Source organism: Pseudorasbora parva, chromosome 21, assembly GCF_024679245.1.
Source record: "Pseudorasbora parva isolate DD20220531a chromosome 21, ASM2467924v1, whole genome shotgun sequence".
Classification (NCBI taxonomy): domain Eukaryota; kingdom Metazoa; phylum Chordata; class Actinopteri; order Cypriniformes; family Gobionidae; genus Pseudorasbora; species Pseudorasbora parva.
In genome coordinates this window covers 10,808,723-10,822,239 of record NC_090192.1, presented here as the reverse complement: position 1 = coordinate 10,822,239, position 13,517 = coordinate 10,808,723, and the positions used below count along the sequence as shown (strand labels likewise).

The 13,517-nt window shown below is 36.4% G+C and overlaps 1 protein-coding gene across 1 annotated transcript in view; it reads left to right on the top strand.

The window, feature by feature from the left end:
• heatr1 (HEAT repeat containing 1) overlaps positions 1-13,517 on the top strand; it is a 51,851-nt gene extending 38,334 nt beyond the window's left edge. The window contains exons 37-45 of the mRNA XM_067430305.1: positions 560-710; positions 1,861-2,019; positions 3,250-3,384; positions 3,474-3,578; positions 5,244-5,412; positions 5,616-5,788; positions 8,691-8,849; positions 12,050-12,158; positions 13,089-13,517. Coding sequence (XP_067286406.1) covers positions 560-710; positions 1,861-2,019; positions 3,250-3,384; positions 3,474-3,578; positions 5,244-5,412; positions 5,616-5,788; positions 8,691-8,849; positions 12,050-12,158; positions 13,089-13,177 — 1,249 coding nt within the window. The 3' untranslated portion in view covers positions 13,178-13,517. The remainder of the gene's footprint in view (positions 1-559; positions 711-1,860; positions 2,020-3,249; positions 3,385-3,473; positions 3,579-5,243; positions 5,413-5,615; positions 5,789-8,690; positions 8,850-12,049; positions 12,159-13,088) is intronic.

The following is a 13,517-nucleotide window of genomic DNA, read 5'->3' as shown; positions in this document are numbered from 1 at the left end:
TTTAAATCGTTTTAATTACATTTTAATAATCAAAAATCATGTCTAATAAATAAACTTCATAAAAAAACAATAATTCCCCACAAATTCTGTGTTGTGTTTCTGGTAATCAAATGAAGCAATAAAATATTCATTTAATTAGGCGCTGGGAGATCATCACTCATCAACCAGGATCTAGTTACCTGTTACTTATTATATGTAATTATATTGTTATGCTTTGTGGCATTTACACATGTAGGTAGTTCTTATGTTCATTAAAAGTTCAGCAAAGGTTTTTGGACAAAGGCTAAAAATGCTTCCAACCAGGGGTCGATCGAAATGCTTTGGCTTCACTTTTCAGTATCTGTGTGGCACACTTGGTCCAGATGGGTTATTGAACCAAAGAAGCTTTGTGTCTGTGTCTGTGAAACCGGCCATCAACGTATCCTTAGGACTTTACTTAGTTGGATTTTACAGTGTAAAGCTGACAAACAGCGTATATAACTAATTGTCTCATACTATTTTTAAAACGTACTAAAAAGTGAATGATCTTCATGGCTTGTATATTGTGTTGTGTGTTCAGGCTGATGCCTGCTGTGCTGGACACACTGAAAGAGAGGAAAGACCTGCAGAACAATGAAATCTACCTGCTGAGTGCCGTCACAGCTCTGCAGCGCGTATCGGAAACGCTAACACACTTTATTAGCCCCTACCTGCAGGACACCATTTTGCAGGTCAGTATCAGTGTCCCCTTGTTACTTCAAGGGTTAGTTCACCCAAAAATTACTCACACTCATTTTGTTCCAAACCTGTAAGACTTTGTTCATCTTCAGAACACAAAAATTTATATTTTTTATGAATTCCAAGAGCAGTCTGACCCCTCCAGCTATTTAATTAACACTTTCAAGGTCCAGAAAGATAGTGAAGACATTGTTAAAGTAGTCCATGTGACTCTAGTGGTTCAGTCTTAAAGGGATACTCCACCGCTTTTTCATATTAAACTGTTATTCCCTTAACTAAGACGAGTTGATACATACCTCCCTCGTCTCAGTGTGTGCGCACTTAATCTGATAGCATTTAGCTTAGCCCACTAAGCCCAGTTCATTCACTATGGTACCAAGTTAGATAAGTTAGAAGCGACCAAACACCTCCACATTTTCCCTGTTTAAATACAGTTACACAAATAGCTGAATGACCTAGTATGGTGTATCCGTATCAACTCGTCTTAGTTAACGGAATAATATAGTTTAATGTGAAAAGTGGTGAAGTATCCCTTTAATTTTATGAAGCAACAAGAATACTTTTTATGCACAAAAAGTAAACAGAAACAACTTTATTTAACAATTTCTTCACATCTGTGTTAGTCTCCTATGCAGTTTACGTTGGTCAGCTTCTGCATCAGCATCGCACACATGCGTTGTGCTTACGTGAACAGCATCAGCCAATGGGAAGCCGGCGTTCTGGCGTAACTCGGAAGCATTGCACTGTATTTACTACTTCAATAGCATAGGAGACTGATACAGGTGTGAAGAAATCGTTGAATAAAGTCATTATTTGTTAGTTTTTTTCCGCACAAAAAGTATTATCGTCACTTCATAAAATTAAGGTTGAACCACTGGAGTCACATGGACTATTTTACACATTCAAAGCCCAGAAAGGTAGTAATTAAATAGTTGTCAATTGAGGGGTCAGAGAGCTTTTGGACTCCTCAAAAATATATTAGTGTTCCGAAGATGAACAAAGGTATTACGGGTTATTAATGACAGTTTTTTCATTTTTGGTTGAATTAAACCTCTCAAGACAAATCTTAGAGTAGCATATGTGATTCAAATAAATGTATGCATGTTCTTATTTAAATCTTCTCATTTTGTCCTGGTGTTCTAGGTCACCCGCTTAACTCTGCTAGCCGAGCGGCTGACATCTTGCCCTCAGCTGTCTGTACGTCTCACCTCTCTCAGCTCCACTCTTGCCACAAAGGTGCCTCCCAGGGTCCTCATTCCCATAATCATAAAATGCTACTCCAACATGGTGGATGTTCATCAGGTAGGAATGGGTGTATTGCTGAAAAACCAAAAAGTTGAAATGTGCATGAATGAGAGAATAAATTAAACTCAAGAGCAGTATTCGATCTCTGACTGACATTTGAAGTGTGCATGAAGAAAGTTGATGGTCACACCCTATAATGGTCAAATACACACAAAGTGGTCAAAAGGCCCGTCTTGGTATGTATTCATGTAAACAGTTGGTTATATTTTAAGTGAACTTAATACACTGGTACGGTTAGATTTTCCTCTCAACTGTTTAAGTAAAAAAAAAAAGCATACAATTCTTGTTGCAGTCTGTCATTGTTAATCAATCAAACAAAAGAAAGAGAAACACGCATTGCTGTTAACTGAATAATTTTAATAGCTTTAATAAAGGTCAGTATGCTTAATTCATAAGTAAAAATCGTGCAGTGTCATTTTTTGATGTAGGGGTGTCATGATATACCGGTATTGACAATAATCCATTTCGTGTTAATTAGTTTTGCAATATAACGCCATAACCCATCAAATGAAAGATACACATTGTAAAACTCTCAGATGGAATGTGTTAGGTTTCATACTCAACGCTGGAAGGTATGCACAGAAAGTCCACAAGCGAGACTCATAAAAGTTGTAAAACAAATAACTTTCCAGGAAATCTATTATTTCGCAAAGGCATCCAGCTATCGCTGTAACCGAATGCAAATCTATAAATGTTTTGACTGATGAAACATGAAGAAAATGATCACACAGTTAAAACAGTATATGGTTTATCCATGTTCTTCAAGCCATCTCTGTTTTTTTTCATAAGGATAATGCAGTGCTAATCGACATTAATACTGTTAATACTGTATAGAAAACTATAAAATAATATAATTATACCTATTTTGAAGCACTCGAAACACCACATGCCTGTGACGCCTGCTGGTCAAAACTCTCCTAAAACATGCAGACAGCTTTTAAAACCCATTGCAAATGTTTTATTAAAAGTATAACATTAAATGCAATTAACAAATAATCAAATACCATTCAATACATAGTGTCTGTAACGTGGTAATTTGCTGGGCTTTAAACAGGCCAATAAGAGAGACAAATGTCTTAGTGAAAATGTCTACAAAAATGTCTAAAAAAATTCTAGATATTACTGCCACAAAATTGCAAAAATCACAACACAAAAATTGAAACCCTATTATTACGGGCATTTCGTTTTCAGCTGATTCCCTAACCTGATTCCTCTAACCTGTTGCAGAAACGTATTGGTCCGCTGATGACCATCCTGAAGGAACATATCACTCACATGGAGAAGGACCAACTCAACAACCACCAATCAGAGATCACTTCCTTCTTCCTGACTGCTCTTGATTTCCGTGCCCAGCATTGCCAGGTACTGCACACCAATATTTCAATGTTTTGTTTTTTTCTTCTTCAATAAGTGCACTTGCGGATGATTACCAATTTAACTTTATTTCATAGGGAGATCTGAAGATGATTGATGAAATTGAGGGCCATGTGGTTGACTCTCTGCTAGTGCTGGTTATGAAACTTTCAGAAGTCACTTTCAGACCTCTCTTCTTCAAGGTAAGCATCTATTGTTTAGTGTGGGGAAAAAAATACTTAAGACAACTTATTTTTAGATGCGTAAATTAATACTACTTAAGAGCACTTTCGAACCACTGCTTTGAGAATCATTTTGGATTTGGAACACATTGTTTATTAGTTGACTAGAACAAATAACTCTAGAGAGAAGCATTTTACTAAATATTTGGACTATGTTACATATTAGTTGCTTTTTTTTAGAAACATACTTTAAAAAAACATGCGTATCAAAATATCATAATTAAAAGGCTGATATAAAATGTAAATGTTTTCAGTATTGATTATTATATCAAAATATAAAAAGCAATTGATTTTGGACTAACCTTTAATATTATAATAATGTTCCAACTAACAGGATTCCCTGCATTGTTAACAGCATTAGTTAAATGTTTGTTTTTTCTTAAAGGGTTAGTTCTCCCAAAAATGAAATTGATGTCATTAATAACTCGCTCTAATGTCGTTCCACACCCGTAAGACCTCCGTTCATCTTCAGAACACAGTTTAATATATTTTATATTTAGTCCGAGAGTGTATCTAAGTGTATGCACACTATACTGTCCATGTCCAGAAAGGGAATAAAAACATCTTCAAAGTAGTCCATATGTGACATCAGTTGGTTAATTAGAATCTCTTGAAGCATCGAAAATACATTTTGGTACAAAAATAACAAAAACTATGACTTTATTCAGCATTGTCTTCTCTTCCGCATTTGTTTTCAGTTTTTGTTATTTTTGGGCCAAAATGTTTTTCCGATGCTTCAAGAGATTCTAATTAACTAACTGATGTCACATATGGACTACTTTGATGAGATTTTTATTCCCTTTCTGGACATGGACAGTATAGTGTGCATACACTTAGATGCACTCAGACTAAATATAAAATATCTTAAACTGTGTTCCAAAGATGAACGGAGGTCTTACAGGTGTGGAACAACATTAGGGTGAGTCATTAATGACATCAATTTCATTTTTGGGTAAACTAACCCTTTAAGGACGTGTCCACCAAAGAGTTTTAAGCTAGCTGAAAATGCCTAGTTGTGGGTGCTTGAGGGCGTTTTGGCAACGTTTTGTTCAGTTGAGGCGCTTTGCTTGCTATAGTATGGAATATCCACAGAAGTGGTACTAGTATCTCATAAAAAATGTAAAAATGTCGTCCCGTTTTTCAGCTCTTTTTCTAGTGTTCCAACTTATGAAAAAAAATCATGTTTTGTCCCGTATTTCATATGTACTAAAATGTCTTTATGGCTGGGTGATCATAGAGCAAGCAGTATTCTTCTGCACGTGAGAATAACCTATCAAAAGTAGCCAAACTCATTGTACAACAAAATTATTTAAAGTTTACTTAAATTACTTACATTTGAGCCCGGCACAAAGATCAAAGAAACACAGAGTGTGTACATTTAACAAGGATCTTCAAATGTTTGTCAAGTTACTATGCGTAGTATATTGTAAAAATAACTGTGTGGAATCGCAATAAATGACACACACCAGAAGCACACTCTCAGACAGCGCGCTATTCCGAATTCAGTTCTGTTTCTACCTAAAAAAATTGCCAAAAGTTCAGTATGTACTTGTAAATTACTTTGCTTATGTATAATGCTTAAGTGTCAATGCATGCTGATTGAATCTCCTTTTTACCTTTCTGCAGTTGTTTGACTGGTCAAAGACTGACGGTGCCTCTAAAGACCGTCTATTGACGTTCTACATGCTGGCAAACCGCTTCGCTAACAAACTCAAAGGACTGTTTGTGTTGTTTGCGGGGCAGCTGGTCAAACCCTGTTCTGATCTACTGCAGCAGCTCAACATTTCCCTCACAGGTAGTCTGCACAGATCTGAATACACCTGTAATGCTTCACCATTAAAGCATGCTAACATTCCTTGACATGACCTGATTATGCTAAGACATGTGGAGTAAAATGTTTTGCGTTTTAGAGATATAACAACAATTCAGTCATTTTTCTTTACACATTTATTTTTAAATAATGTAATTTACTTTGACCTTAACCCCGTTTGTCAATAGGCGAAGCCTTCTTTGATTCAGATGATGAGGATGATGAAGAAGATAATGTGACAAAGAGCGTGTTGCTGCTGCAGTATCTGTTGGACTGCCTTCACAAGATCTTCCTCTATGACACTCAACACTTCCTCAGCAAGGAAAGGGCTGATGCTCTGCTGGGCCCCCTGGTGGATCAGGTCAGTATAGCACATACATTGAATGTGTCAAGAGCTACAATCAGTTCCCCATTACTGTTATTTTATTGCAATAAGTTATTGTATATTAAAAGCAAAGTTATTGGATTATCTGTTGCCATTTCAAAATTAATTAATGTGGGCTTTGTAAGTGTTTATATATATATATATATATATATATATATATATATATATATATATATATATATTAGGGATGTAACAATACAGTTAGTACACGGTTCAATACATACCTCGGTTTTTTACAACGGTTTTCGATTCGTTTTTTTGCTATTCTATTCTTAGGCGACAGGAACAGAAAGAGGTTAAGGAGATTTATTTATTTATTTATGTAATACTCTTTTTTTTACTTAAAAGACTTGAAAAACCTAACTTTAACTTAAAACTTTACTTAAAAAAACATTGTACACGTTCCTAATGTATTGTATAATATAAAATAAATATATATATGTAAAGATATACAGTGGCAGCTCAGAGATGTACAGTAGCATTTAAGTATGAAATTGAATAAATAAATGTAGGCTCAAATTAATACATAGTCTTCAATATACAACATTGATTGAAAGCTACTGTATTATTACTTCATTCAAGAGCAGTGAGTGATTTATTTTTTTCTTTGTCTATTTTAATACCTCTATAATTTTAGAGGTGAGTTGTCCCTTTAAGGACAAGTTTTCACAATCAGTAGTCTGCGCTATATATATATATATATATATATATATATATATATATATAATATATATATATTCTGGATTTGGCAGCAATAGTCTGGCAACTAAACAAAAAATGTACTAGCCAATGGCGATTATATTGAATAAGGTAGTTGTAGTAGTAGGTTTTTTTTTTACAAAATAGAGGTCATGGCAGTCTGACCACGTGTTTCGCAACCCTGTTCCTGGATGCACACGAAAAAGTACACATTTTGGATATCTCCCTAATCAAACATAACTGATTTAGTTCATTAGTAGAGATGCCAAGTCTGGTCAAGGTCATGAAGACAACCAAAATGTGTACTGTTGGTGTGACTCAAGGAATCTGGGTTAGAAACGCTGGTGTAACCAACATGCAGGAACATATTTTGTTGTCAAGTGGCTATGGGTCCGTCTCGATCCGCTCCCGAGCTTGTGAATCAGTATATCGTGTTCACGAGTTCAGGCACTGGTAGGGATGGGTACCGAAAACCGGTATTAAACGGGCCCCGGGGCTGAATTTTGAAAGACCGTTGTATCGATAAGCTCGGCCGTTATCGGTTCTGCTTTCGGTACTTTTGAAAATACACGTGACGAGAGAGAGAGAGAGAGAGAGAGAGAGAGAGAGAGAGAGAGAGAGAGCGCAAAACGACAACCCTAATGAGATGAAGGAGGACAGAACTAAACATTTAAACATAGCCTGGTTATACTTTACACTAGATTGTGATAATGTGATTTTATTTTAGATTTTGGCTTCTTTGGCAAAGATTTTGGCTTTAGATTTTGGCAAAGAATATAATTTTAATATTTATGTCTAGCGCAAATTAATTCCCTTTGCAGCAGTAGCCTACGCTTTCATTTCTCCCTATAACTCAAACGTAATGACAGAATCAGCACGATCGGTGATTGTTGTAAAATACAGTCTAGCAACTGCTGGTAAATTGTGGGATGCGTTTAATAATAAAAAGAGCGATTAAAAGCACAAAAATGTGCGCAAGAGATTGTTCCCATGTCGGCGCGCGCTCCGAAACAGCCGCAACGAGACGAGCAAATTTACACTTTCGGTTTCACACTCGCGTCTAAACGATCAAATGTACACAAACATCTATGTCAAATGACCGGCTTGGAGAGTCTCTTAAACAAAACACAGTTTGTGTCTAAAATGGACGTAGTTGTTATGGATATAGTCAGAAGAAAGTGTAGTGAATTTGCCTATTATCAGTCGCCTATAGATCTGCACATCTGTCTTAAAGAGGCAGCAGTGTAAATAAACATGCTGATGAATTATTGCGAATTAAACAACCAAATGCAAAGAGAAAATCACTCACAGCTCTTGATTGAATAACTTCAGCTTTAATAAGCATTAATTTATCCTATCTATGATAAACTATGCAGTGTTATTTTACATTTGATTAATTCTTCCTGAAATTAAAGCACTGTGTAGGCCTATATAATGTGTATCTTTGTTAATTGTGTGTGTGTGTGTGTGTGTGTGTGTGTGTGTATGGGATATATATATATATATATATATATATATATATATATAGTAAATCTCAAAAAGTACCGATAAGAATACCGTTAAAGTACCGGACCGATAAGCAGTATCGTTAAGAGTAGTAATACCGTTAAAACCTTAACGATACCCATCCCTAGGCACTGGTAAGGACAGTAAAGGATGCTTGCTCACTACACATGATGATTCTATTTCCTATTTTTGCGGTGCGTTGTTGGACTTTTTAGGGAGCGAACATTGCACTAGAAGGATTCTGCGATTGAGACAGCCCTTAAAATGGCCGACTCCCTGATCAGACTCTATTGTACTAGGGAGCGGATTGAGACGCACCCAAGAAAACCATAAAACAGCAAATTAAACTCACCAGACACCTAATCAAGCTTTTTTCAGAAACTTTCAGGCGAGTGTGTTGAGGAAAGTTAAAGCTAAACTCTTCAGGACGGTGGCCCTCCAGGACTTAGTTTGGACACCCCTGCTGTAACCCTCATGACTGTCAAAGTTTATACATAAATGTATACAAATTTGGATAATTTGATTTTAGTATTATATGGCAAGTTCATTTTTAAATGAAAATATTTATAATTTAAAGATACATAGATATTTGTTTAAAAAAAAACTTGGTATGTATAAAGGTTTCTCCTGTCATTCTGTTGTCTAATGAATTTGTTTTCATGCGTGTCTGAAGTTGGAGAACATGCTAGGCGGAGATGAGATCTACAAGAAGCGCATCACCGACCATTTGCTGCCTTGTATTGCCCATTTTGCCGTTGCCATGAGAGATGACTCACAGTGGAAAGTTCTCAACTATCAGATTCTGCTTAAGATGCGTCACAGTTCACCCAAGGTATGCAGATGCTTGAGTGTGATAAACATAAAAATACAGTGTTCAAGTGATGTGCTAATGTGTGTGGTACCAATTTACAAAATTCAATTATGAAAATTGGTATTGAAATTCATATTTGTGAATTAGAACAATGTCAATACCTTAGTATGCACTGTATATTCGTGCAGTGTGTGCATGTCAAAAGATCAAGTCCAATTTAAAGCTTGTGAGGGGTCGGGGGGAAATCGATACAGCATAGTATCGCAATATATTGTGTAGGGATATTCTATCGATAAAAGGATGGCAAGTATCAATATTTTCAGGAAGTCAATTTCAGCTCTTAATGTGCACATTTTTTTATGTGAGCCGGATGACACAGGAAATAGTAATACTTATCATTTGAAATATTTCTTTCAGAATGTAATTTCACTGCGCATCACTCTCGTGTGCAGTGAGCTGTGTGTACAGGAAGCGCATTTTTGCATATTTCTGAACGTGGAACGCTCTGCCATGTTTATGTGTTAAGTTACACGTGTTGATTTGACATGTGCAAGCCAAGTGCGCATTGCAACAGAACATATATTATGCCATATCTACACTGTCAGGGCAAACGTTCATTGAAATACTACATTTGTTAAAAATCGCAATAATATCATACCATGGCTTAAGTATTGCGGTAATATCGTATTGTAGGGCTTCTGCCGAATCCCACTGAGGGGAAAAAACTTGATTGGTGAGTATATGAAACTGTAATACTCGCCAGCCGGCCGATCACTGCGTGTTTCAGACTGAAGCACAGCATTGTGTTCATTTACACGGAGTGGCCCGTTTGCAGTAAACGCTGCTCCACATGAACTCGATTGCTGCGGTGTGAGTGCGGGTCACTATCATGCATTTGAAAATGCTAATGTGCCAACCATCTTCCCCAATATGCAATGAAAATCGTTTCTAAATCAAAGTGGCAGATTTAATGTCTCCCAGAGATTTTATTCATTCATTTGAAAGCAAATAAAGACATAAACATTAGTTCATATAATAGTATAGTATAGTATAATAGTATATAATTAGTAGTATATAAAAGTATATAATTTCATCATTTCGTCCAGCCCTTAAACTTGTATATATTTTTTGTCAGTATTTATTTAAAAACTTCAAAATATGCATATGGTACATATTTAATTGATGAGTTGTCAATACAGTACAGCAGTGGTTCCCAAACCTGTCCTGGAGGACCCCCAGCACTGCACATTTTGTATGTCTCCCTAATCAGACACATCCACTTCAGGTCTTGCTATCTCTACTAATGAGCTGATGAGTTGGATCAGGTGTGTCTGATGAGGGAAACATGCAAAATGTGCAGTGCTGGGGGTCCTCCAGGACAGGTTTGGGAACCACTGCAGTACAGTACGATTTTACCCCAAAATTCAGCATATTGACACAAAATGATAACTGCAAATCCACTTTTCCAGTCCAGGGCCATCATTTATCAAGGGTGCGTACGCACAGTTCTGTGCGTAGTGAGTGCGTAAGAACAGTTTCACACAAAGTGTGGGATTTACCAACTTGTACTTATACGTTGAAATGTGTGTAAATATAAGCACACCTCTGAGCATGCTTACGCAGAGAAACTAGTGATAGAACAGCGATACTACACATAAAACAGCATGTAAAGGGTTACTTCAGCAATTACCGTATGGCTTTGTATCAGTTGAAACCTGGGAGTATATTCGAATGATCATGCTAAATTTATTTGACACTAAATTTATATATAAAATTATGCATTGTCTTTAAAATGACTATCTTTATCTATAGATGGATGGATGCATCCATGGATGGATGGATATATAGATATAGATATAAAGTCATTTTAAACACAATGCGTAAACACAATGGTTTCTAACCCTAAAAAAGACAGTTGTGACAAATGTTGGATGCAATTATTTCCTTGGACCCAACCCACAGTTCCTTTACTGAAATCCTCAACAAGCCAAAATAAAATGGGGCTTGCATGCTATCGCCAGATTTCCAAACAGAATTGGAGCCACAGACTGCACCCACATCGCCATAAAAGCACCATCATAAACCAACAAATTTAATTATGTAAATAGAAAAGTGTTTCATTCTGTTCTCTGCTAGACAAATAATCGTTTGTGTTGCAAATTAGTTGTTGTTAAACGTCATTGTAGTCATTGTCATTGCCGTCAACGTCAAAATGATTGACTCATTTTGTGTTTGTGAAGTTCCTCTTTTTGCCATAATTGCGGTGACAGGAAAAAAAAAACAATCTCGTGATTTCTAAAGGGATGTGTTGTCACCATATATGGTTCTTTGGAGGCGTTTCTGAATGCTAATGACTGTGAACGTGAACGAGCATGGCACTTACGCACATGTGGGATTTATCAACAACGATTGCTTACTCATGTGCGTAAGAACTGTGTACGCACGTTTGATAAATACGGATTTTCTTGTACTTAGACACATTTTAAATTTCAGTCGTACGACGAAATATAGAACCTTTTCTACGCACTGTTGATAAATGAGGGCCCAGGTTTTCTGTGAACTGCAGTAATCCAATTGAGTTTTTCAGTCTGTAAAAAATATACCTCAGATTTCTTGTCAAATCTGTACAGTCATTCTCAAAGCCCTTTCCCGTTTCAGCTGTTTTGTATTTTTTCGCGGCATTCACGCTGAAAACCAATGCTGCCGTTTTTGTCACTCCGGCTGACGGTGACGTCACATGCATACCCACTATACGGGTGTGTTTGATTTGAAGTGGTGCTGCGCAGACCGATCACTGTATGACATCAAAGTACCGTGAGAGCAATTCGAGAGCAGATGTCTCTGTGATTTGCTTTTTTTAAATTACTCTTGTGGTGCTTTGTCAAGCCGATCTGTCTGCACAGTGGTCAAACACAACTGTATTTTCTTTTTCTTCGTTATAAAATAAAATTGTATTAACAATTCAAGTTCTCTTAATGTTGAACTCAACAAAAGTTTTTTCCTGCTTGAGGGTGGAGCAACCTGTGATCTAATCAACTCCTTAAGGAAAAAATAAAAGTCCTGACCTGGGGGTTTTTTTCTGTTGTTGTTTTGTTTTTTGAGAAGGGAAGAAAAAAACTTTCCAGTTAGTACCCTTAATCTCTGAATTTCATGCCCTGCTTTATAATGTGATTCTATTTAAATGCAGGAAAATAATTGTCCAAATCTACATTTCTGTTCAGGTGCGTTTCTCTGCACTTGCCATGTTGCTGGAGTTGGCAAGCAAGCTGAAGGAAAACTACATGGCTCTTCTGCCAGAGACCATCCCATTCCTGGCCGAGCTCATGGAGGGTAAGAACATTACGTCAATATTTAATCAAATGGCAATAAATGATTCTGTTACTCAAGTACACAGTGTTACCAAATGATAACTTTGTTACTGTTTTGAGCCTGCTTTAAGTCGTGCTTCGGGAACATTTAAAGGGATAGTTCACCCAAAAATGAACTCAACCCTCAAGCCATCCTATGTGTATATAACATTCTTCTTTCAGGCAAATACATTTAGAGTTATATAAAAAATGTCCTGGCTCTTCCAAAGCTTTATAATGGCAGCATTTATAATTGGCAAATCAAATTTTTGGCAGCCCAAAATTTGAAGCCCAAAAATCCATCCATTATAAAAGTAATCCACACGGCTCCAGGGGGTTAATAAAGGCCTTCTGAAGCGAATTGGGTTTTTTTTGTGAGAAACATATTTAACACGTTATAATGTAAAATATCTAGCTTCTGGCAGACCGCCTTTTGTATTCAACTTAGAAAAAAGCATAACTGATGCAACATATGATGTAAGTGTTACATTACACTTTCTTTGTAAGTTGAATTTGGAAGGTGGTCCACCGGAAACTAGATATTTAATTTTGCTTTGTAATTTTTTTTAAACATGGATATTTTTCTTACGCACACCCATCAATTCACTTGAGAAGGCCTTTATTAACCCCCCGGAGCCATGTGGATTCCTTTTATAATGGATGGATGCACTTTTTTGGACTGTTGTTATAAAGCTTGGAAAAGCCAGGACATTTTTTTAATATAACTGATTGCATTTGTCTGAAAGAAGAAAGTTTATACACCTAGGATGTCTTGAGGGTGAGTAAATTATGGAATCATTTTAATTTCTGGGTGAAATATTCCTTTAAGTCAGTCATTTTCATAATGTTTCTTTAACAGTCAGGGAAAACCTCAGAATTCAGAATTGAGTTATTCCTCCTCCTTGTTTTACAGATGAATGTGAGGAAGTTGAGCACCAGGTGCAGAACGTCATTCATGAAATGGAGACTATCCTCGGCGAATCACTGCAGAGCTACTTTTAATCCCAGCGAGACTTTTACATCATCACAGGCGCTTCATACAAATATTTACTGATGAACTGTTCTACTAGCACGTGTGTCAGTTTTCCTGCCGGTTCCACATCACACCATATCACTTGACCTGTCATTTGTGCCCAAAACATGCATATGTAAAAGTAAAATGTCTCTTTTTACAAGCCAAAAATCAATGGATGCAACATGCTTTTTCTAAGGTTATATAAAAACGACACGCATGATGTTTAAATGTATATTGTTTTTAAAAAGGAATGATTTTATGGCATGGAATGACATTTTGTAATGCAAACTAAACTAAACTGTTATCTGAATATCATAAAAAAATGAA